Source organism: Mytilus californianus, unplaced genomic scaffold, assembly GCF_021869535.1.
Source record: "Mytilus californianus isolate M0D057914Y unplaced genomic scaffold, xbMytCali1.0.p SCAF_1, whole genome shotgun sequence".
In the NCBI taxonomy this organism is placed as follows: domain Eukaryota; kingdom Metazoa; phylum Mollusca; class Bivalvia; order Mytilida; family Mytilidae; genus Mytilus; species Mytilus californianus.
Genome location: NW_026262581.1, coordinates 87,648,670 through 87,673,334, shown reverse-complemented (window position 1 = coordinate 87,673,334; position 24,665 = coordinate 87,648,670). Strand labels below are relative to the sequence as shown.

Sequence of the window (24,665 nt, the reverse complement as noted above, 5' to 3'; positions counted from 1 at the left end):
ATCAAATATATACCGTTATTGAACAGATTAATCTACGCGATGACCCAAGAACCAAAACGGATAATAAAATTTTCCAAAACATGGGGAGCATGGCAGGTACAAGACCTGACAGCATGGATACTCTGAGCTCCACGACATATAAAAATAAGAAGATCTGGTATGATTGCCTTTGAGACAACTTTCTATCAGAGACCAAATGACGTATAATTAAGTACTGTATGCAGTTGCAGCCACTTTCCTAAGAAGAGACAGATATGTCAATAATTCTACATCTTTTAATTATAAAATGAAGCTCCAAAAAATCTGCAAGATATACTGTTTCTTTCTTTTCTTTCTATCTTTATCAATATAAGAACAAGGCTTCTCACTGCCTTTCTATATGTTTTAATTCTATTTTGTCTATGATTGTGCTGTATAACATTTACCCCTAAGTACATATATCGATATTAGATATTATTAAAAGGAGACGTTAGGTACACATCAAAGACAATAACACAAAGACACAATAAAACAATAAACTTCTAGAAGATATAGGTCAACATATAGTACCACCGGCACATGTATCATCCTGTTCAGTTTATTTTGTTATTATAAAACACCCAGGCAATCATATATCTCCCATTATCTGAAAAGACGAAGCTTTGTGTTTTTTTAGACAAAGCTTGTGATGGTTATGTTACGGTTCGTTACTTTAATATAAATAAATGAATAAATTATTCATATATTCATCAGTTTGACTATGTTTAAATTTGACACCAATAACAAAAACATTATGACTAATCTGCCATAATCAAATTCAAAGAGGTTAAACTGTCACATTAATATGATGGTCTATAATTTTGATACAGTAAGAATGTCTCTTAGGTTTCTAACGATTGGTTAAACATTAAAAACGTGTGCACATTATCCGACAAAATGCAATAAATGCCAGTTATTCATAATACACGATTTTATTTTACGTATATATTGGTTATATTTAGTGATTAGAATTAGTCTAAAATAGACTTTTTACTTTTAAATTTTTATGCTGTAATAATAAAGGACAGTTAATTAGTTAAACATCTTAATACTATCATCTAATTCGATATGATCAAAAGGTATTCAAAAACATCCTTTTGAAATTACTTAGATGGTGTATTGATTTGTTATGCTTACTTATATTTCTTATATTCCGTATTGTTTCACCTTTCATAAAGCTTCGGGATATTTATTGGGAGTTTCAGATATTTCTATGCAAATAGAAAACAAATTGTTTCATATGTGAACATAAGTAAGACATCATAACTATTTGTAAGACGAAAAAAATATTTTTAATTTCAAGTTGATGTTTCATTGAATATAATGAATCTATCGTCCTGTCCCTGTATCTCCCGTGATATGATATGATTATTTGCATTGTGTTGAAATGCATAAACTATTTGATTAACTATTTAAAACATAAGTATGTCGCATATTTCCAGTGAATTCGTATGCGAAAAATTTCGGTACCTATTGTTTGTTTATATATCTACCAATCAAAATGAAGTACATATATATTCTACCACTGGATCGAGTGTAATACGATATTTCTCCCCTCGAGACAGTTGAATTTCAAAGTTAAAACGCGAGGCTCGCTGCGCGTTATTATTAAGTAAAATTTAACAGTCGGGAATGGAAAAATATCGTATTGCACGAGATTTGGTGGACGAATCTGTTTCTCTAATTAATTATTTAAAGACAAAATGTAGACAAACTTAATCCTTCTTTTCAAATAATCTGCAAAAAGACGTGTCCTTTCTATGTAACGTCATCAGGCAAGATCGCCTTTTTGTCGTGACGTCAGAATAGGAAATTCAGAGAAAAGCAAACAAATTTGACATCATTGTATTTTGACCAATGAAGAACTGAGATCAAACGAACCACACGTTGATTGATAAAACTAATGAACAGGTCAGGAAAAGGATAGATCGGCTAAGAATTAGAGAAATTGTTTATTAAAAAAAGATTTTCAGTTGATAAAGTATTACACTGTTTGGGGTAGCATTGATTTTGATATGTCATTTGTAAAACAATTGTCACTTGAATGAACATTTCAGAAAGATTTGTAATCATGTGTGTGAGTTCGAACAGAACAAGCCGTCCAATAGCCGGTGGTTAAAATTATTTTTTGTTCATTTTAGAAATTAGTTTCTACATTACATATTGCAACAATTTGAAAGTCGCTGAGTTAAAGAACAACTGCACAATCGTCTTTATATACCATCTCATTATGGATTGAGCCAATCGATGCGATTATTTTTCATCAAGACTAAAAGCTACACAACAACTGATATTGGGGAAGCAAACCGTTTGAATATCGTGAATAGGCATTGTCATCTATTTCATTAAAAATAATCTACGAAAAGGTAAAAGATTGATTTGATCAATGAATTAATTTGCATCCCTGTCCAAAAATTAAAATGTAAAATCATCAAAAAATAGGCAAAAGCTTATCACTTTTACGATTAACGAGTACACGTTTTACACACAGACGTTTAGTTTAACTTTATAAATTTTAACAACATGAATATATTATGATTTTATTCACATTTCTTGTTTTCGGAGCGTTCTTAATTCATTATGAAAATAATGGGTCAATATTCTTTAATCAACGGCGTAAACATTTGAGTTGTGTCGGATAGAAATCGATCTTATGCAAGTGCACGTATACATGTGCATTTATAAGACTTTGATTGATTTTGGAACACTCAAATACGAAATAAAAGATGAATTTTGATCTGTTTTGTAGGGGTCTTATATCAACTCATTTTTAAAACATTTACAGACTTTGCAAAAATATTTTTTCAACCCGAACTAAGTAAACAGATGTATTGATATTCATTTGTATAAGGTCGATTTTTATCCGACGCAGCTTATTCTTTATTTGGTGAGTTCATTGACTGGTTGAGCAAATATGCATTTCCTTGAAATTGTATTTGAAATAAAATTATAAGGTCAATTTAAAAGCAAAATGATTGACTCTAAAGAACAAAACTAATTATTTGTAAACGAAAATTAGTTTTCGGTATCTCGAAACTCTATAAAGTATTTTCTAAATGTCTCTATCGTGTTCTCCAATAGTTAGGATATTAAAAGTTGGGTAAGATTTTTACAAAAATATTGTTCTTGTACTTATTGACTGTTCATCGACAACACATTCAACTGTTTTTTTTGGTCTCCTCAAGACACTGGTAAATTAATTTTAGTCTTAAGTGGTCATTTTAGTCTTAATTTCATCTTGAAAGTCTGAACCATTAATTATTCAAAGATTTTCAATCTTTCAGTCAATTTTCAGACTTATCGATTGCGGTTACTAAGTATTTAAATACAATTAAGACCATTCACTTGCAGTCAATTCAGTTCTGTTCAGTAGCTTTTTCAGACATTTCAGTATGATGGTTATGTGTCAAGGTAAAACAACTACGAAACAGTCTGAACATAGACGAAACAAACGATTGATAAAATATGAATTGACTGCAAGCAAATTTTGTTTTTATACTGATAAATTATCATCTTGTTTTTGTATTCATATGAAGCAGAATTCATACAGCCTTATCAAAGACAAATAGAGGTAGCATATTTCTAAGTTCTAGAGCACCACAGATTCTCCCGGTTTTTGGTGGGGTAAGTGTTTCTCAGTCTTTAGTATTTTATGTTGTGCTTTGTGTGATGTTGTTTGTATTTTGGATTTTTTTTCCTTTTTTGCAATGGCGTTGTCAGTTTGTCATCGACTTATGAGTTTGAATATTCCTTTGGTATCTTCCGCCACTCTATTCGAATATCACTTTCAGATAAATATTGATGATGTCCTATTTCCCGATCAATCACATTTCAGTGAATGCCTGCATCTCATATATCCCAGTGAACTTGAGATTTGAGGTACTGACGAAACTAGAAGGTCTGCTTCATATCTTCAGATTTTCTTCGATGTTGACTCAAATGGACAAATTCAAAATCAAATATATGACAAACGTGACCATTTCTAATTCCCAACCGTCAGCTTCCTATTTCGCGGCAGTAACAGACCCATCCTTTAGCTTGTGGCCTTTACATATCTCAATTAATATGTTACGATGTGTATGTAACTCAACTTGCATTTGATTTCGCAGCCTTAAATCTTTAAGTTTCAGAACATTCGTCTGATCTATACATGTACCGATTGTGTCCTATTTCCGGTTGTGAAATTTTTACTGAGTGTTGATTTGCATGGCGGTTGATGCATGCATAGCACGAGACGCATCTCCTGTCGGCGTATCCGGTCAGGCTCCTTTGGGAACTTCTGCGATTTCCTCAAATTTGTTAATATCTTTATTTGTATTTTCTTGTATTTTAAAACTAGAACAGCAATATATATGCATAACATAAATTTCATAAGAAAACACGAGTCCATATTCACATTTACTGTGAGATACCTCTATACAATAGATGATTGTATAAAAGCATTTCAACAAACAAAGTTCCTTTTTTGCCATTGCTTTGTCAGTATGTTTTCGACTTATGAGATTGAATATCCCTTCGGTAACTTTCACCTCTATTACACATAAGTTTTTAAATACAAATATAATTGATTATAGTCCATTGCCATTACATTTTGAGTTACCCCGGTCATCTCAATGATAAGCAGATACACAGATAATGTTAACTTTGAATAAAAAATTGTCATTATCATTGTTTTCGAGAGTCGGGACATTTGATCATCAAGTAATAACGCAAAATAAAAACTGAATTTGGTCTGAAAAAATATCTTCCTTATATCTAGCTAGTATGATACAGACTCAATATTTGGAAAACCAAAGTCACAAAACATTTGTGTATTGATAGGAAGCCCAAACAAATTATATTGTGTTTGGTATATTCATATAAAGTAACATATGTCCTTGTTTATTGGATACCATGGAATATATTTTTCTATTTAGAAGTCCCTTATAATAGGTTGCCTTTTAAGAAGTAGCTACTTTACAGCATTTGATTAATTTGTTATTTTTTGGTACTATATTTGACATTAACTGACGGTATTGTGCAACTGAAACACGTGGTGATTTAACCTTTTAATGATTATTCACATACCTTTAGCATTGTTTTGTATGATATGAATTTATCTTGCACTATGAATTCGTCAAAATCGATGACTGCAACTAATTCATATCCTTGAAAATATGCCTGACATGTGTAAACAGCAACCTGTTCATCATGAACACTTTGATCAAAGTGCCAATTAGTTGATTCAAATCCACGATCTGAAATGATTGTGTATTCTGTATTACAAAATGCGTATGAGTAAAAGGAGAAGTTTGGTATATCACTACAACAAACATATAAAATATCCTTGTAGAAGGCAGCATAAGATACTAACAAAAGAAGAAAATCTCTAAATCTGACACATCTAACAGAAATCTGAGTGAAGGAGAAGAAATGATTAAAGCCATTATCCTATAGCTATCCCTGAAATCTAGAATAAATAAACTTATTGAAACCTTTCAAAATTATGTAAAATTTATTAATAAGTGAATAGATTGATAAAATCTAGACACTTAAGGGTTGAAATGTCACTGTTGATGTCACAATATTTTACCACATAGTATTGAACAATAAAAGTTCTTACTCCTAAAAGATATCATTCAGATATAAACCATGTAAAATACACTAAGTAGGAAATATCTTTTCGGGCTTATTTCTAAATATTAATTTCAAGACCTCGAAAATGGCAGTGTTTGCAGTTTCGCATTAAATGCAAGTAGTTTGAAGCCCTAACGCAAAAATTAAAACAAAATTCAAAGCTATGAATACTGATTCAAGACAGACTAATTTCTTATGGCCATCTGCAGGTTGTTATTTTGTAGATTTATAATATTTTTTGATTTTCGAATTCATAGCAACCAAAACGGGCTCATCTCCTTTCTAGAAATACATGTTCATTTTTTTTTTAATATATTTTTGAAACCTATATATGTGTGTCGTATAAGAATAAAACACTGACAAAAATAATTTTTTGTTACATTCAATCATTGTTGGTATATTTATCAGTAACGTGTAACTTTAGAAGTTGAGTGCAAAATACATTTGTACTTGTTTCCATGAAAAATTTCTGCATGATTAGTGTTTTTAATATGACGATTAATATCAGCAAAAATGCAACTATGCACGCTATGAAGCAATTGAATTCAAACCCAACTGTTGATTGGTTTATTGTTTCTGAAATCAAAGATATACTAAAACATCAAGTTCTCCAAGTAAAACAAAACTTTCAATTTGCACAAAGTCTATCCAATTAAACACAGTCACTGACTTTTTTTAGAATGAGCCATCACATATTTTAAAGTGTTTTCTATGGACAAGTGATGTTAAATAACGGACGGGTATTACACTCGACAACATCGACTCTTTTTAATGTATTCATAAATTAACCCGGACCAAGCGTACTGTAAATATTCTATATAGTATAAAACAATGGTTTTACGTTTCTTTTGGGACCATGGTTCTATATTTTTCTGAACGTGTGTTACAAAAACAAGAGGATAATAAGGATACTTATTTTCGGAGGAAAGTGAAGGAAACAAACGTTTATTACATTTTTTGCGTTCGAATTAATTAGAAATTGTGATAGAAATAATGTGCATATCGGAATTGTAGTAATGGTTATTGTTTTAAATTTAAAGCTATCAGTTTTTATTTCATTTATAAACATTATCTTTAAATTGGAGACAACATAAGTTCAATTCTCCTACACCAATAAGAAGATAAAACTCAAGCTGAAAAAAAAGAAATACTGAGGGAATGGCATAAACTCTAAAACTACAGGAGACCGGGTGCGTCGGCAGGGTGTGCATCACTTTAAAATAGACTTAATTTTACTATATTCATTTTTCGTACTGAGTTCTCGTCTTTATTAAGTTATCGGGTGGTTCCAGTTAAATCCTTGTTTTATTCACTGTTAAGACGTGAAATGATATAAAAGCACGTGCAAACTTGTCGTGCATTTTTGATGTAATTGAAAACATACGTACAGAGAGTACCAAAAATAGAATTAAAAGATGAAGAATACTTGTCATTATTATTCATATGGAAAATGTTATCACTAAATTAATCATATTCTTTAGATCATTTTTGTCTTGTGTCAATACATACATAAAAGGGACAATGTTGTCCCTTAGATATAGACAAAAGTATATATTGTATTACCTGTTTTTCCTGGTAGTTTTATTGGATACGGCAAAATTTCCAATAAACCTTTTTGTTTGTAATACTTAAACACTGCGAGTGCTTCGTCATTTATGTATTGTAACATAACTACAACTGTATCTACTTCCATCATTATCTGGTATTCAAACCATTCAATCAGGTACGACGGGTTGAGATAATTAAAAGCAATTTTTGCACATACACCTGCGCCATGTTCCATGACTACAGGATAAATAACAGACGTGACTGTAACACATGGATCACAAGAGTTTCCATTTTCCACCAGTCCTATATGTACTGGCTTGAATTTAATGTTCTTTACTGAGCACTTATATTTCTTAGCTATTAGTTCCGGCTTTATTAATCTGTAATTAAAACTGTCTTCGACAACCGCCTCTGATCGATGTATACCAAATCTGTTTTCTCCAAATATACAGCATTCAAATATTGATCGGAATGTAGAACCATCAAGAACATTTATCATAATATATTCCACCGATTTCCATTCTGACTTAGCTTCAGCAATTGAGTTAAATATATGCACAGTTTCAAAAAGAGTATCGGAAGGACAAAATCTGTCTTGCTGAAAGAAAAAACAGGGTTTTTCTTTTATTGTATATTACATTGATTGAATACTTCTTTTTCGTTTCCACATGTTCCATGAGTGATCACAATGTCAAAGAATATTTGAACAGTTTGAAATTATAACGATCCCAACTTTACAATAAAACAAATGTGTATTAATCATAAAACAGCACACAAAAAACGATAACAGACGTGCACGTATTACGTATGCATAAACCTTCTTTTGTCTTTCTAAACCATATACCGGCAAAGTAAAACACACAATTGAACAACTTTGTATGTTCATGCGACCGGTGAGATGACCAGTAGTATGAACAAGGAAAAATAAAACGGCACATATATTCAAAAACGAGGTCTAGATCAGGAAGCTGCAGATGACAGTCGTTAATACCCTTACTAGCTGTAGTCAATGTTAATATTGATGTTTTTAAAGGTACATCGTATTCTCTAGTTTAGAAATAGTGTATTGTACTCAAACTATACTCAAACTTTGGTCTTTTATTTTGAAATGGTCGCGTGCGGTTTGCTGTCTATCTAAACATACAGGCGGGATAGGAATGATTTTATTGAGTTTTGTAAAATCCAAACATATTAAAAGTATGTATAACATTATTAACTCAGATTTGGAGGAATGGAATGCAATAGGAAAATATTGGTTGACATGTTTAGACAACAAATTGGTGTAAACTTTTTCATTTGTACTTGCCCCGATATAAAAAGAGTTGGTCAAATCAAAATGTCGAAATATTACAGTAATCTCTTCGTCTCATGGTCAGAATTCCAAAAAAGTACATAGATATGTGATGAGAGAGGTATTACTAGAAGACAATATTTTGGAGAATTTTAATATTAAGTTAAAGGGGAATTCATTATATTATGCCATTTTTTTCGAAAATACGAAATGTTTTAGAGCCTCCGTTGAAATATTCAATCGACTTATCAATAAGAGAAATAGGATATCAGAGCTGAGTCGAATCAAAGCAGCATTCACAACTGACATTATCAATGTATTAAATTCTAAAAATAACATCCCTTTTAATTCTTATAAACATTTCAAAGGTAAAAACTCCAACCATTTAACAAAAATTAATGAAATCATAGAGGTAAAGAAATTACGTTTAAAAGATATTCAATATTTCTTTGATACCTCTATTGTACCAAACTGTGAACTAAAATGGGAACTTTCTTTTGAATCTGAGTTGCCATTGGAACAGTGTTCACGAACATTTAGTTAATAGAAAAGCAACACAAATTCAATGGAAGCTACTAAACAATATTATTTATACAGAAGATAGACTACAAAAAATGGTGTTTGCTTATTTCCAGAAAGAGAAACATCAAACCATCTTTTTGCTCACTGTAAATTAGTTGTAAAAATTTGGATTGGAATTTTTGAATGTTAAATGAATTTTGTACTGGTTAAAATACTATCAATTTACCGAAAAAAATAGAAAAGAATGTACTCATTGGTATGAATATTAATTAAAAGGTGATGTTAACATTAAGATTATTGAAACTGTACTTGTAACTACAAAATGAGTAATTTGGAAACATAGAAATGTTGTCAAATATCAAAGAAAGATACTTTCAAAATCAAATATAGTTGATATGGTTAAACGTGAAATCAAGTTTTTACTTATATGTATTATTTATGCATTTCAACCATTTTTCTGCTAGGTAATTAGTTGTGTATTCTGTAAATGAGCAGTATAATTTCATACATAAACATAACGGTTTCTCCTTGCCGACATCTTCTTATTTTCATATGAGTCGGAGTTCCTCCCAACACTTGTCAAAAACAAGAAGATCAAAGAAGCCAGATTATTTAATTTCACATTCAGATATATTGATGATGTTCTTACAATTAACAATCCAAACTTTTCTGATTGGGTTCCATTAATATATCCAGAACTAGAAATTAAAGAAACAACAGACACGGCTTCCTCCGCCTCATTTTCAGACTTATACCTCGAATTTTACATAAGCGGTCATCTCAGTACCAAAATCTTTGACAAACAAGACGATTTTAATTTTGAAATTATCAATTTCCCCCACTTTAGTAGCAATATACCAACTTCACCTGCATATGAGATATACATTTCCCAACTTATTCGGTATTCAAGAGCTTGCAGCTGCTACTCAGACTTTATAAAACGTCACCAGTGTCTGAGCAGAAAGTTGATGAACCAGGGTTATGTCAAAGAACGTCTCGTCCTTTTTCTAAAAAATTTCATCGGAAGATACCAAGACCTTGTTGATAAATATTTCGTATCAACTTCACAAATAATACATGATGGTCTTCAAGTATAGATTCTAGGAACTGACGTTGTTTATCATCTTAATTACGTGTTATAGTGTTCTTTTATTTATCTTTGTAAATTATTAACCTTTACTGTTGTCCATTTTTGGTAATATCCTTTTGACGTGGCTCGGTACTTATATATCCCGCCATTGTGTTATTGTGCTATGGTTATTTTTTATATTCTTGTCTTTAATTTTTGCTTATGTGCTTTGTCTATATGCCATTTTGTTTTTCTTTGTTGACATATTTGTTTTTTTTTTATAGTGATTAAGATTATAACAATGTTGACTGCGGTACCCCTATTTTTGACATGTTTATCTATTATGTCTGTTTGTTTTGTTCACACATTGTTGTCAATGTAATGGAATTTTATGCGACTGTCACACAAGTGAGAGGTTTACCACCATTTTCTACATAAGGAAATGCCTGTACCAAGTCAGGAATATGACAGTTGTTTTCCATTCGTTTGATGTGTATGAGCTTTTGATTTTGCCATTTGATAAGGAACTATCCGTTTTGAATTTTCCTTGGAGTTCGGTATTTTTGTTATTTTACTTTTTTTACACATCACCATTAGTCTCCTTCACATTTTCATCTATATAAAAACATCACACAATTCGTTTTTGCACGTGTGACCTAACATACTGGTTATTCAACCGGTACGAAATATTTAAACAACAATAAAAGGCTATGATCATTTCTTGCTCCTTAATTGACCATTTAGCACGGCACAGATAACATATTCAAAATTTACATTAGAATACAAATAGTTGTGAATTTTCATATATACATATATATTTAATTATTTTCATTTTTATTACATAGGTGAGATAGAAGACGTTTAGAAAATTATAATTATTGTAAACTCAAAGTGTTTCAAAATATCAAAATATCAAATTTGTATTTTCCCTGGCAAACGGGAATTGTCGTATTAGCAGGGGCCCCTAAAATCATGCGTCCCTTAGTCGATCTATTGTTTACTTTTGCATGTGTGGCAGGGGTCCATCGAAAGACATTTATTGTGGACATCTTTTGTTCTCTCGCTTGTTTGAATGTTTATAATACATTGATGGGTATGCAAATAACACTGTATAAATTATGTGCGTCCATATCGCTTTTTTAGATTAACCTTAATCAGGAACGCTCAAATCCACAAGTTTTAGAGCCAAGGATGTATAAAAGGAAAATAACACCTTATAAATTTCGTGCGTCTGAGGAACCTCTCTGGATTTAACTTCACCAGTAACGCTCAAACCCAAATATGTGAAATCCAGAGATGCACAAATATGTAGACACGTTAGGAGCTGTATGACCAAACATGACCTACAAAGTATTGCCAAATTTATAAAAGGTCGACTTTGCCTGAATGAGTTTGAACCTAAGTTTTCTGATTAATTTCTTAATTTTACCAACTTGAAATTTTTTGACGGAAAAAATGTTATACATCATGCCAGTGTCGAAGCACTGACTACTAGACTGATGATGCCCTCCGGTACTGATAGTCCATCCACAGTGGTATTGACCAAATGCAAGTAAATAAAAAAAATGAACATCAAGGAATTTAACCCTGACCCAATACAGGTCTGTTGACATGTCTTCATTTGAGAGGTCCTGACCAAAACAAAATAAAATTGACCCGATCTTTTAACTTGAAGTTTTTAAAAAGTAAAACAACACAAATACCGAACTCCAATGAAAATTCAAAACGGAAAGTCCCTTTTCGAATGGCAAAATCAAAAGCTCACACACATCAAACGAATGGAAAACAACTGTTATAGTCCTGTCTTGGTACAGGCATTTTCTTATGTAGAAAATGGTGGATTAAACTTGATTTTATAGCTAGCTGAACCTCTCTTTTGAATGACAGTCATATGTAATTCCATTATATTGACAACAATATGTGAGCATATAACTGGGGATACAAATATTGTGATATTGAAGTTTCCCCCCAAAAAAACTTGCTTCATTAACATCCTATATTTTTGATACTCTCATTCACATTAATAGCTCGAAGACATAATCGAGATCAAAAATCGGAGAGAAAGATTTACTGTGACATAAATATATTTAAATGGAATAAAATATAATGAACATAATTTGTTTCTTGTCTTCACTGTTCTTCGGGTTCAACAATTTTATTTTCATTGAGCAGTCAGTCGATACATATAAAAGAGCGTTTCGTGTGTAGTATTCAGTAAACATCAGACCATTGGTTTTTCTCTTTTGAATTGTTTAACATTTTGACATGTTGGGTTCTTTTTTTTTTAGCTTACTTTACGATATTGTCTGTACTCATTTTGAGGGCTGTACAATGCTTTTTAATTATGTACGTTTTTATCCTTTGATATCGGATTTCCAGTTGTCTCATAGTAAATCATTGACATCTCTATTTTTATAGTCGTATAAAAACAATCACAACTGTAGGGTTTAGCCTTCTCTTTTTTATCTGCATTTATACGAAACATGTTCAACAAATATTTATCCATTCAGATTTTTTTTTAAATGCATGTTCAGGATTACCTGAGATCTTCCCTTTTTGGGGTGGGGTTCGTGTTGCTCAGTTTTCAGTTTTCTATGTTGTGTGTTGTATACTGTTGTTTGTCTTTTGGTCGTTTTTTGCGTTTTTCGCCCCGACGTTGTCGGTTTTTATCGACTTATCAGTTTGAATATCCGATTGGTATCATCCGCCTCTCTTTCACATGTAACAGTCAGAAGGCCATAATTTTGAACTGTATAATTTTTTTGATTTGATATGTGTATCAAAATGCACTAATTCCTAAAGATATTTCACAGCTCTTCAGAACAGCGCAACAAAAGATAACTTGCTTATCACTATTTGATTCCATTTCATATGAACGGGTATATTTCCGGGCAAATTATAACTATATATCAATCACTGGCATTTCGGATTGTGAATATTAGCTTACCTGCCTATAAATCTACATATAGTACATTGAAGATAAAGGATAACATGAATCAACAAATGCACAGCAAATTAAATCAATAACAACACCTGACTCCTTAAATCAAAAAACCACACACGAACGAAGATTAAAAAAACATACAAGCACCGTATAGATGGTCTAACTTGGGAGAGACAAAAAAGGGGTTGGTTTATATCATTTTACGTTATTCATATAATTATATAAATATCAGCTGTAGTTAGAGGATGGGATTAGGCAGCTGCGCTATGCTAGGCTATGTAGCCATAAAAGTGAAGCTAAAGGAGCAGGTTCCAGCCCCAGAAGAGGAGGAAGAAAAGAAAAAAATGGCTTCTCAAGTGACTAAATTTTATGTTCGGTCCGTTTAATCTAACGAAAAATGCGCGTTTAAAACATATAACACCTTTATTTGAAACGTGCACTTGGTAAGTAAACACGCGTTTATCTAATCATCATTTCAAGTCAATGTATACATTTTTAAAAAACGACATATTCTTGTGTTTAAGACTTTATATATGCGAAATTTCATAAAAGCATTATTATAAGAAAATCTAAATACCTTCTACAAAAGTTTGGGTCCACAAATACGCATTACCTTTTGATATCAGGCCTGTGGAAAAGTTAACTTTGAACAGACATTTTGACTGCTTTCCAAGTTATCTTAATGATTTTTGATCAGACACACAATTTAAAGTTATCGGTGTAAGACCAGACTGGTCTGCTTTTTTATGCTTGCTCTAGTCTTATAAAAATGTCTGCTCAAACCCAGACATGTAGACCGGTCTGCCATTGACCAGTCCTGTAGAAAGGTCAGCTCCTGGCCAATCCTGTCTGCCAGGTCTGCTATAAAGACTTTGATACAAGACCCGTCCTTTTGGTTAAATAAACGATAATCACATTTTTTTCTATTTTCCCCTACAGCAAAATATCATATTTACATCGGAATTTCTATGTTCTTACATTAGCATTTTTGTAATAAAAGTTTGGGTATCAAATTGTGCATAGTCGACATATAGACATACATGAAGGTATTATAAGAGGTGGAAAACTTATTATACTGAAACAGATAATAATGTTATCCAATATATTGGAAGAAATATATATATATGATGGGATAGTAGTAACAACTTTTTAAAGTTGCTTTAAACCCAATTTTGTAAAGTCCCTCAAACAAATACTTGCCTAAACGAGCTTCTCATCATACTTTATTTTGTTTACCTTGGCTTTAAAGTTCATATTTTTAACGAATTTATCAAAACGAAGGTCGAATAGTGGCACTATCTAACACTATAAAGTCATTCTGAAATGACCAATGTTTGTCTAAAGTTGTATGAATTTTGACTTAACATTCAGAAAAGTGTGAATAATATCTGATTTTGACTCAACTTGTTAAAACATTATGAATTTGTCTTAACAGATTCTTACTATTCTGAATTTATTAGTCTTGTATATTCTTAACATTCTGATTTTGTCTCAACATATTCCTAACAGTTTGAATTTTTCTTGACAAACTCTAAAAATTCGAAATTTGTTTTAAACAGATTTTTAACATTCTGAATTTGTCTATTTTTAGCTAATTGGTCTTGGTATACTAAAATGAACTCTTGAAAGTTTCCTGCAGATAAAAGCATACATTTTTTACTACAGAATACGTTCAGACGGTTAAGAATACACCTAACTAGACCTTTTTAGACAGAGTTAATACTGATTGGAATGTGTTCAGACAACATTAAACCGAGTTAAGACTGTTACGAATGCATTAAGAATTGATGAATGTATTTAGACATATTCAGGCAGGGGAAAGACGGTTAAGAATGTGCTAATATGTATTAGCGACATGATTTAGGTATCAGTAATGTCGTTTAACTTGTAATTTTATCGATTGTGTCCTATTCCTGATTGTGACAATTTGACTAGGTGTGGATTTGTATTGCCGGTGATGCATACATAGCAGAAGACGCTTTCTCTGTCGACGCATACGGTATCTCTTTTGTTTGTGTTCATACGATTCCCTTAGCTTGTGTGTGTTCCCTTGATTTATCTCTGCTTATACGATATACGAGATTTGAACATCGGTAAACTATTGTCGCCTTAATTTTAGACAAATTTAGTAAGTGTTCAGATTGTTAAGGATGTGTTGGTACATATTTAGACATTGTTCAGACTGTTATGACACAAAGTAAAGGAAAATGAGAATTATTTGATAAAATAAAGACTGTGTTGAGAAACATTGGGGAAAATTTAGACTTTTCAGAATGTTAATACAAAATCCAGACAAATTCAGACAAAACGTTGTCATTTCAGAATCAGGTGACTTTTTAGTGCAAGGTCTTGTATAATTTTCGGTTTAAGAAGCACTTAGCACGTTTTGGGTTATATCGATCAGCTCTTCAATGTTTGTATTAGAATACAAAAGATAAAAACAAATAAGTTCTTCAATACATCCTCACATACCAAGACTACTGATCAGAATAGAGGAAATGTTGGCACATCAATTTCATTCTTAATTGATGAGGTGCAAACGTGTTTGTTATTAAAACCGCATTTAAATACCAAGACTAATCATCCTGATATATCAAGACATCTGATTTTTAATGCCGGTTCAGTATTTGAATAAAAAGCAGTACTTCTTGCACCCTTATTTTATAGTATTTCTTAATGTATAGCAATTACAGATTTGTTGCGGAAAAACATTTTTGGTATACGAAAACAAAGTGCAAGTTTCAATACTTTTTTTGTTTTTAAAATGTGTTAACGTTACGAACTCAACATTGAAAACTCTGAAAATTGAACGAAATGTCCAATATACATATCCTTAGAAATCTGCGAATTCTTACAAATAATGGTTAACTCGAAAGTTAATCTGTTGAATAAGTATATTTCTTATAAAATGGAAAATACATTCCGGTGTTGAGTTTCTATTTGCATAGAACATAAATCATATTTGTGAATGTCTATGGAATACTTGTTTGAAATTGATAATTATATTATTTTTATCATTGTTATTTCTATATTGGCTTTAAATGAAAAGGGATGTATGGTGATCCTTGTGACAGTTTCTCTTTTCGTTTCTTCGTCGGTTCCATAATTCATTTGTTCTCCATTACAAATAATTTACTCCGAATGGTAATACGGTGTCTTGCCCGATTGTCCCACAGGAAATTACATTTAAAAAGTAATGAAAATATAAGTGACAATCGGGAAGATGCTTGTTGGACAATTAGGAAGTTTAAATGTTGGAAATTGAAAAATATTTGATAAAATGTTTTGATATTGATACATTTATGTAGATATGTAGCAGATGTTTACATGCAATAAATTAATGCAAATTATCAAAGGCGAAACGAAGAAAAAAAAAAACTTCCTTTTTTGAACTGTATTCGAATTTGTCCTCCCTTTTTATTTTACAAAATGTATTACGAATCGTAAAGAGCTGCTTTGAGTTTAAAGTTTATTTCGGCATTGCACAAGGTCATGTATTTTCTAACTGTTAATGACGTCTTTACACTAGATTAATTGGATGTTGGATACGTAATGATTGATATTTTAGTCCTAGATATATGATTTTCTTATTAGTTTTTATTGGCTTTAAAATAGCTTCCAGTTACTGCGAGTACTCTCAGTTCTTTACTTAGTGTCTTTTTTGTTGTGGGATGTAAAGATATGCTGCCACGGCCGGTCTGGGATATCGTTAGGTGTATTTTGCTTTGTATGGATCTGAAGAGTAAAGCCCTTTTCAACTGATTTTTATAGTTTGTTCTTATGTTGTACTGTTGCACCAGTGTCCCAGGTAAGGAGGGGGGTTAGCGCCAGCAAACTAATTTAAACCCGCCACACTCTATATGTACCAAGTCAGGAGCCTGTAGCTCAGTGGTTGTCGTTGGTTCATGTCTGTCATATTTGATTTTCGTAAATTGTTTTGTTATAAATTAGACCGTTAGTTTTCTCAATTGAAGTTTTTTATATTTTTCATGTCGGGGCCTTTTATAGCCAACTATACGGTATGGGTTTTCTCATTGTTGAAGGCCGTACGATTGCCTAAAAATTACTAACATCCACTTCATTTGAACTTTTGTAGATACTAGTAGTTGTTTCATTGTCAATCATACCACATCTCCTTATTTTTATATTGACACAATCCCTTCGCGAGACATTAGATAAATGTTCGAATTCCGACTGAACGTGTAATTCGTTCAACCTTTGCGGCCAAACCGCCCCTGAAAGTCTATGTGAGGTACTTTTATGATGAATATAAACTATTCCTTTAATGTTATTATTCATTTTAATTTGCGTTCGTGTCACTTCATCTTAAATGTGAAATGTATCAAAAGCGCGATTTAAATCAGATTTAGATATTTCAAAAACATAGAAGGGTTGAGATAATTGTCATTACTTTGATAAACGCTTTCTGTCGCTCGTTTTATTTATTTTGCAGTTTGCTTTGAACAAAATTGTCTTTAAATTGCATCACAGATTTATAAAATAAAACATTTAAGAAATTTGTGTTGCAAAACTAAAAAAAAAATGCATGCATAATGTTTTAATGTAGATTTGATAAATCTAAGATATCAAAGATGTATCCATGATTGATTAGATGTGTAATCAGTTACACATGATATTTTATCAAACTTGAATGGAAAATATTTCTTATTCTGTCATTTCAGACTGCAACATTATTAATCGAGGATACTGTTGTCAATGTTTTATTTCATTGGTTTTACTCTACTCCCTGGCTTTGTTAAGTCTTACAGCCGAAATATTTTTTTTTTCTTAAAAATAAATGCAATTATTTGAAATGTCGTACTGGCTGGTATGATAAACGTGAGTGAGTAAAACCTTTATCCCTCCTTACAATTACTGTTTCCGCAACATCGACAAGACATTTGTGCAGCCTTCTCTTTATATTGATATCAGTAATATTGAAACGCTCGGCATTTGAAATAAAATGATATACACATTTAGTAGATTTGAAATATTATGACATTGTTTTTGATATTTTCATAGTTGATCACTTTTTACGGCCACAATAATGGAATGAAATTTATTACATTTCTATTATCAAAGCGAGATACGATAGTAAATATGAATCTGTTTTCCACTTATCATGGTGGCGGTTCTATCAAAAAGAGGTTCAGATTGAAGCGTAAACGACTCCCTCGAAGTCGTCTAAAATAAATGAGTGACTCTATAAAATAATTCTTCTTCATTTAATATATATATGCATTGAGTTTAATATCAAAGTATATACTTGTACCATGCTCGCGTGATGGTACCTTGTGATATAAATTGACATAACGTTTTAAAACAGATTAATCGTTTTTTATCTTTACTTATTATATAAAACATATTTGATTCAATCGGTATCATTGTAGTTCTTGTTTCCCCATAGTTCGCTGTACATGCATTGTTTGCTCCTCTTCTGAGTATTGCTTATCTTTCAAAGTGCGTTGACAGTGTATATAACAATCATCGTTCATTATGCGTTCGTCGTCCCTTTACGCTCATCATTTATCCTATTATCATTGTTCACCGTGCATTGATCGTCCATTCTCCTTGCGTTATCGTTCGTATGGTCTGTTTGAATTTGAGTGTGTCTGTTTACACAATTGAAACATTAATTAAAGTAAGTAACTATCAACAAAGGTGCAGTGAAATGATTTAAGATGTGTTAAAGATAACCTTGCAACATTTATAGCATCTTCACTATTATTTTGAGCAACTTACAAATTAACAGAAATACACTGTACTTATTTCTGCAATTTATAAACTTGTTGTACGGAATTAGTTTCAACATTCACGAAAGTTTTATTTATCTATTTTACAATATTGATGTACAATGATTAACATCTGGATTTTGATTATGTTCTGATTATAATAATTATCCGCCTCTTTTTGATGTTGATTTTTTCTTTTTTTGGTTTCGCAAAATGTCGAGAATTTTTTTGTTCTATGATATCGAACAGCGATTACCTTTCCGAATTTGACCTTGTGTAAACATACACTTTTGTCTGTGAGAACTATTTCGCCGTGCACTGGTTTTTTTTGTTTTTTTTTTTTTTGGGGGGGGGGGGGGGGGGTATTGCTTCTCCTCCTAAATCCGAAAAGATATTGACAATTGTTTTCCGTAAATTGAATTGCTAGTAGTTCTCTCATTTACTCTCATGAGTTCGGTTCAATTTAGACCGATGCCATCCAGGGACAACATATGAGATTTGTACCCTTTTTGTATTGGACATATGTATATATATATACTATCTTACCTCCTATACATTTCTAGGAATATCATTGGTTAAAAGCGACTGCGTGGAGACCGTGTATATTTAATATGGGGTAAGTAGGCGTGGTTTCTTTTAATAACACGGTTAGTAGTGGTGTTACGTCCCTTCATAAAATCAACACAATATGAAACGTTTTGCTCGGACAACAAGCGAAGAAATTGATGATGAACGATTGAAATAAATTCAGAAAACACAATTAAAGCTAACAAGTTGTTATTGTTGGCATTTGTTTTTGTATAGACAAATGGAAGTTGGTTCTTTAAATTGAAGACTTGATCACTTTGATAGGCTTCGCTCTCACCCCATATGGAATTTGCTGACCCCATACATATCGTATTAGTTCACTAGAACAGTGTGTAACAAATAATATCTTATAGAATGTAAATGATAGAGACCTAGGGTCTTTCAATTTGTGGCCCTTGGCCCTAAGTTCAACGTCACTTTCTTAATTTTGTACTTTGCTTGTTATCACTATTCCTGGAAAATCATAAGAGATATTGACAAAAAGAATTGGTCATATTATTGGTTTTGATAAGTTGCAATTTTAATACATTGGTTCGAAGTGCTTTGTTGAATTCTTATAGGAGTTTTATTCCCTTAAATATTGAAATAAGCTTTTCGACAGTATAACTCCTAAACCATTCATATCTTGAGGTAAAGTTCAAGGGTTAATATGACGTAATCGATTTTGACTGTTACTAAAACTGCATACTGGTATATGATAAAACTGTAAGGTATTTTACATCAGATTGGAAGACAAGCATATGATATTAAAAAATTTTAGTCGGAAGTGACCTTCTGTATGGCGGAAGAAGCCATTTGTTTAACCACTTTAAGGTTCAAATACATAGAAACTATATATGTAGATGGTATTAGTGTGAAGTAAACTTTCATATGAAACCGGACGAGACATTTTGTAAATCGGAAGTGGCAAAATATCTCCATCACTTCAGGCAAAAGTAAATAAAAATCCTATAATTTTGGAATTACTGTGAAATAACGTATCATATGAAAGGGGAAGTTACTTTTGTAAACCGAAAGTTTCTGATTATCTCTTATTTCAAGAAAAAAGTACATAAATGTAAGATTTTGGAATCAAAGTATATACTAGTATATATAATCAAACATATTGCTACAATGGAACTGATTTTTAAAAAAGAAGTAATTATTCGACCAATTTTTTTTATAAAGTGTGAATTTGAAATAAGTTAAGTGTAAATAGTTTGTTTTTAATTGCATTGCTGTCTCTTTTTATTTATTATTCAAAGTTCACATCAATTTAACGAATTCTACTTCATGACGCTTTGAAGTTTTCCTTTAAAACTGTTAAGGTGATTTTTGCTCACAAATGATTTCAACGTCCATCAATATGTAACATAGTCACTTCTGTATTATTCAATTCATTGATATGTAACGCACGGAACGCCAAATGGCAGAGTATTTTAAAGTAACAATCGGCAAAGTATAATGTTCCTTATCCTCCGACATTTTCTTTTGATCATACTGGCAGTCAAAACTCAAATCACAAAAAGCCGAAGTTGGATTTTTCGTAGATATATATCGGTTATACTATCAAATTCACTCTAAGAATTTTCAGTTACGTTTATTATAATCCTTATATCTTTTTTTTTTTTTTTTTTGCCTTTTGATTGCATCTAAACTATAATGTGAATTTCGAAATTGTCAGATACGTCATTAAAAGCTGGATCGGTTCTGTATTTTTTTATAGTTTTGCTCAGTTTGTATCGATGGTCATTGAAATTTGCATAAAATTTGCTTTCCTCTTCGGTATCGTGATTGTTTGGAGAACCTTTTCCTTACATTTCTAGACTTAGGTACTTTGTCATTTTGCAGCAAGAATAATATATGATCATGGTTAAAGTGACAACTTGATTTTAATGAAAAAGGCGGAAGATACCAAAGGGCTAAATAAATTCATAATTCGAAGAGAAACCGGCAAAACAATAAGAAAAAAAAACGACAAAAAGACAAACGACAAATTTTAAAACACTACACGGAAATCTAACAACTGAGTTACATGAACCACACCGAAAACCGGAGGTGATCTTATGTGATTTATGGGAAGGTTTAGAATATCCTACTTCACGTTGTACATCTGTCTAGTAGCTGATGGTATGTACAAAACTCGGTAATAAGTTAAATTCGCAGAAAAGAGGACGAGATTTTGGCTACGACAATTTTTACCATACCAGTTAGCCTTTACAGTTATCAATTGGCGGCAAAGGGGAAATATTATATTTTAGAAATTCGTTTTGCCATTGACGGACAAATCCTGGATTGTTATGCTTTCTTAGCACGTATCTTTGAGTACGGACACACAGAAACAAGAAAAAATTATAAAAATGGAACAATTTATTTTAAGTCAATGACAATGTATTAATATATATCACCAAGTTAAGCTTTGCCTCTAAAATTCATCTTTCAAATTGTGATACAATTACCAGGAACATTTTAAAAAATCTTGATATTTCTATGCACATAATAACTTGCTCAATCATAGCTTAAATGTGTAGGGAAAATGTTGTGAAAACAAGAGAATTTTCTGAAATTTTCCTTTTGTCCGTTCTCGTGCGACAGTTATATTCATTAAAACCAATGTTTTTCTATGTCTATAATGAGTTGCAAGAGTTGCCTCCCGTACAGTATTTGACTATCTCAGGACTATTTGGAAGTAAAATCAGAACAGTTTGTGTAGTGAGTCAAATATTTTGTAATCTATATTTTCATCAGATAACAGTAAAACAACCTAAAATCAAGTATATTTCACCCAATTACGCATTTACAAAACTGTTTATGCCAATACATTGATTGAAATAAAAAAAAAATAAAAAGGTAATTAGGCTCTATCAGTGTTCATTTGTGAAACAATTATTACCATAACGGTCAACCAAAAATGATGGCATACGAAATTTTCGAAGGGTTGACTTCAACTTTACCACTAGGAAACCTTGGTTAAATAGCTTCCATGTAAGAACAACTGTAATGAATGAAATCTATACAAAACTAATAACGTATTAAGTGCAGTAAACAACTTCAAATCTGTGCTTTATAATATCATTGATTAAAATAATATTTGTTTTGAGATATTTGCTCTATCTGTAGAGATCGTTTTACAAATTGGTTATATATCCTTAATTTTAGGGAGATGTTTTCCCCATCGGTTTACCATAGAAAAGACTAATATACTGTTACGGGCATACTTGCATTTGAGAAACTCATAGGAAATAACAATGTATGTGTTTACTCAATTTACTGATATACTGATAAACAAAATTCCACAGTGAAATTCTTTGTATGGAGTCAAAGCTTACGTTACTTCTTGAACACATGCGTAATATGATTGGCAATATATGGGATGAACAGACTGTCTCTAGAAAACTTTGATAATGCTATTTGCAAATCATATTAATAGGATAAAAAACTACTTGGAAAACAAAACACGAAAGGAACGTTAATTTATTAATCATGTAAATGGTCCATTTTTCATTTTTTTTATTTTTACCTGTTTCTGCTAGTTATGTGAGGCTTTCAAATAATTCATCTTAATACAAAAATCATGCTTTTGCATAAATGAAATCAATCTACGAGTAGATACCTAAAGTAACGATTTTCATTATTGGTTCGTTCGTTTCATTGAAAAAAAAAATTTCACTTTTAACCCATGCAGACAGATATTGTATGATAATATTGTTTATATGCCATTAAAAGCATGAAAAAAAAGGTATAATGCACTGATTCATAACGCTAGTAAATATTTAAGCCTTTCAATAAAAAAGAAAATATTGTTATTCTTTGATAATTCCGACAGAAGTTCAAGTTATGTATGTGTTAATTTTGCACACAAATACCAATAAGAGGTGCCGAAAGTACTGATTTACAATAGCAGTACATGATTTATGTTAAAAAGAAGAAAGTAGGCAATCTGTCGAAGCAGCTGTATATTTTGTTTTTCTTCAAATTTGATGTAATGCAATTCTGATGTACAAAGACTAAATTAGTTCCAACGACGTGTTTTTACTGTACCCTCAAGATTAGCATATGACTTTAGAGTTATACAGCTTGTGGTACCAACTTTACACCGATGCAATAACTGGGAATGGGACAAGACAAAGCAATGAAACCCCTTTTTTCGCAAAAACATCAATGTGATTTTGAAGAGAAGCTCATTTCCAGCTTAAAAGGGTATGCTTCAGTTTGATAAAGAAAACACTGGACTGCTTTGACCTTTTACTATTCGATTTATTTAATTTACGTCGGAGTTTGTTTTTTAATAGATTGCACAATGTAGCTGTAAAATAACTTGTTTACGTTAAAACGTTTCATCAAATCGTCAAATAAAACGATTCACATCAAACAGATCTTATTACAAAATCTGCCTTATTTTCCCTTTTACGGACCTATAAACAACTGTCATACAAGTGGGAGGTCAAGCTAGCCATAAAATCATGTTTAACGCGCCATTTTCCTCGGAAAATGCCTATAGCAAGTCAGGAATATGACAGTTGTTTTCCGTTCGTTCCGTTTGTTGATATAGTCGTGCGTTTGCCTTTGTCAGGTTGATGGACTTTTTGAATTAACCTAGGAGTTCGGTATTTTTGTTTATACTTTTTCACAATATCATAATTATCAAGTACATGTATTATCATAGATTTAAATCTGGATGGTTATTTGTATTAAAATCATATAATAAAATATCTGCATCATTTACTTAACTAACTCTGGCATTGTTTTAAGCTGATATAACACGGGTGTTTAATAAAACAAAATGTGGGAATTATCATGAAATATTACACTTCACCGATTGGGGTAAATGCCGTCGATTCAGATTAAATGCATTTAGTATTAATGAGCATACGTACATTTTTATCGTTATTCATTCGCAACAAGCTAATGCAGAAAATAAATGCTAGGCAAAGTATAAAGTTCCTTATCTTCCGACATTTTCGCCTGATCATACTGGCAGTCAAAACTCAACTAACCGTAACTTCACAAAATTGTTGAAAATCGATATGTTAGATTTTATGTTTAGATATCGATTATACTATCAAACTCACAGTATGAATGAACAATTTTTAAATCACTGAGAATACAAACAATTACACGGTAAGTATAGTGTCCAGCTGAGAACGTGTTTTATTCGAGTAAATCAGGTTTTTTCGAGTGATATACATGCGATCAGATCGATTTACTGCTATTTCACGAGGATAATAGTTTAGTTCGTGGATGTTCATCTTATTCTGAATGCTTTGCATGTTTTGAGCACAAACGACGCACAATTTCCTTGTAGTTCACTTACAATTCAGTGTTTTTATATTGTCCATGTTTTTTTCGAGAGCAACA

General features: G+C 31.6%; 1 protein-coding gene across 2 annotated transcripts in view; it reads right to left on the bottom strand.

The window, feature by feature from the left end:
- LOC127709071 (uncharacterized) overlaps positions 1–24,323 on the bottom strand; it is a 44,674-nt gene extending 20,351 nt beyond the window's left edge. For both annotated transcript variants that reach the window (XM_052214422.1, XM_052214416.1), the window contains exons 1-3: positions 24,185–24,323; positions 7,198–7,780; positions 5,086–5,255 (exon numbers count right to left, since the gene is read on the bottom strand). In XM_052214422.1, coding sequence (XP_052070382.1) covers positions 5,086–5,255; positions 7,198–7,780; positions 24,185–24,280 — 849 coding nt within the window. In that variant the 5' untranslated portion in view covers positions 24,281–24,323. The remainder of the gene's footprint in view (positions 1–5,085; positions 5,256–7,197; positions 7,781–24,184) is intronic.
- Positions 24,324–24,665: the final 342 nt, after the last annotated feature.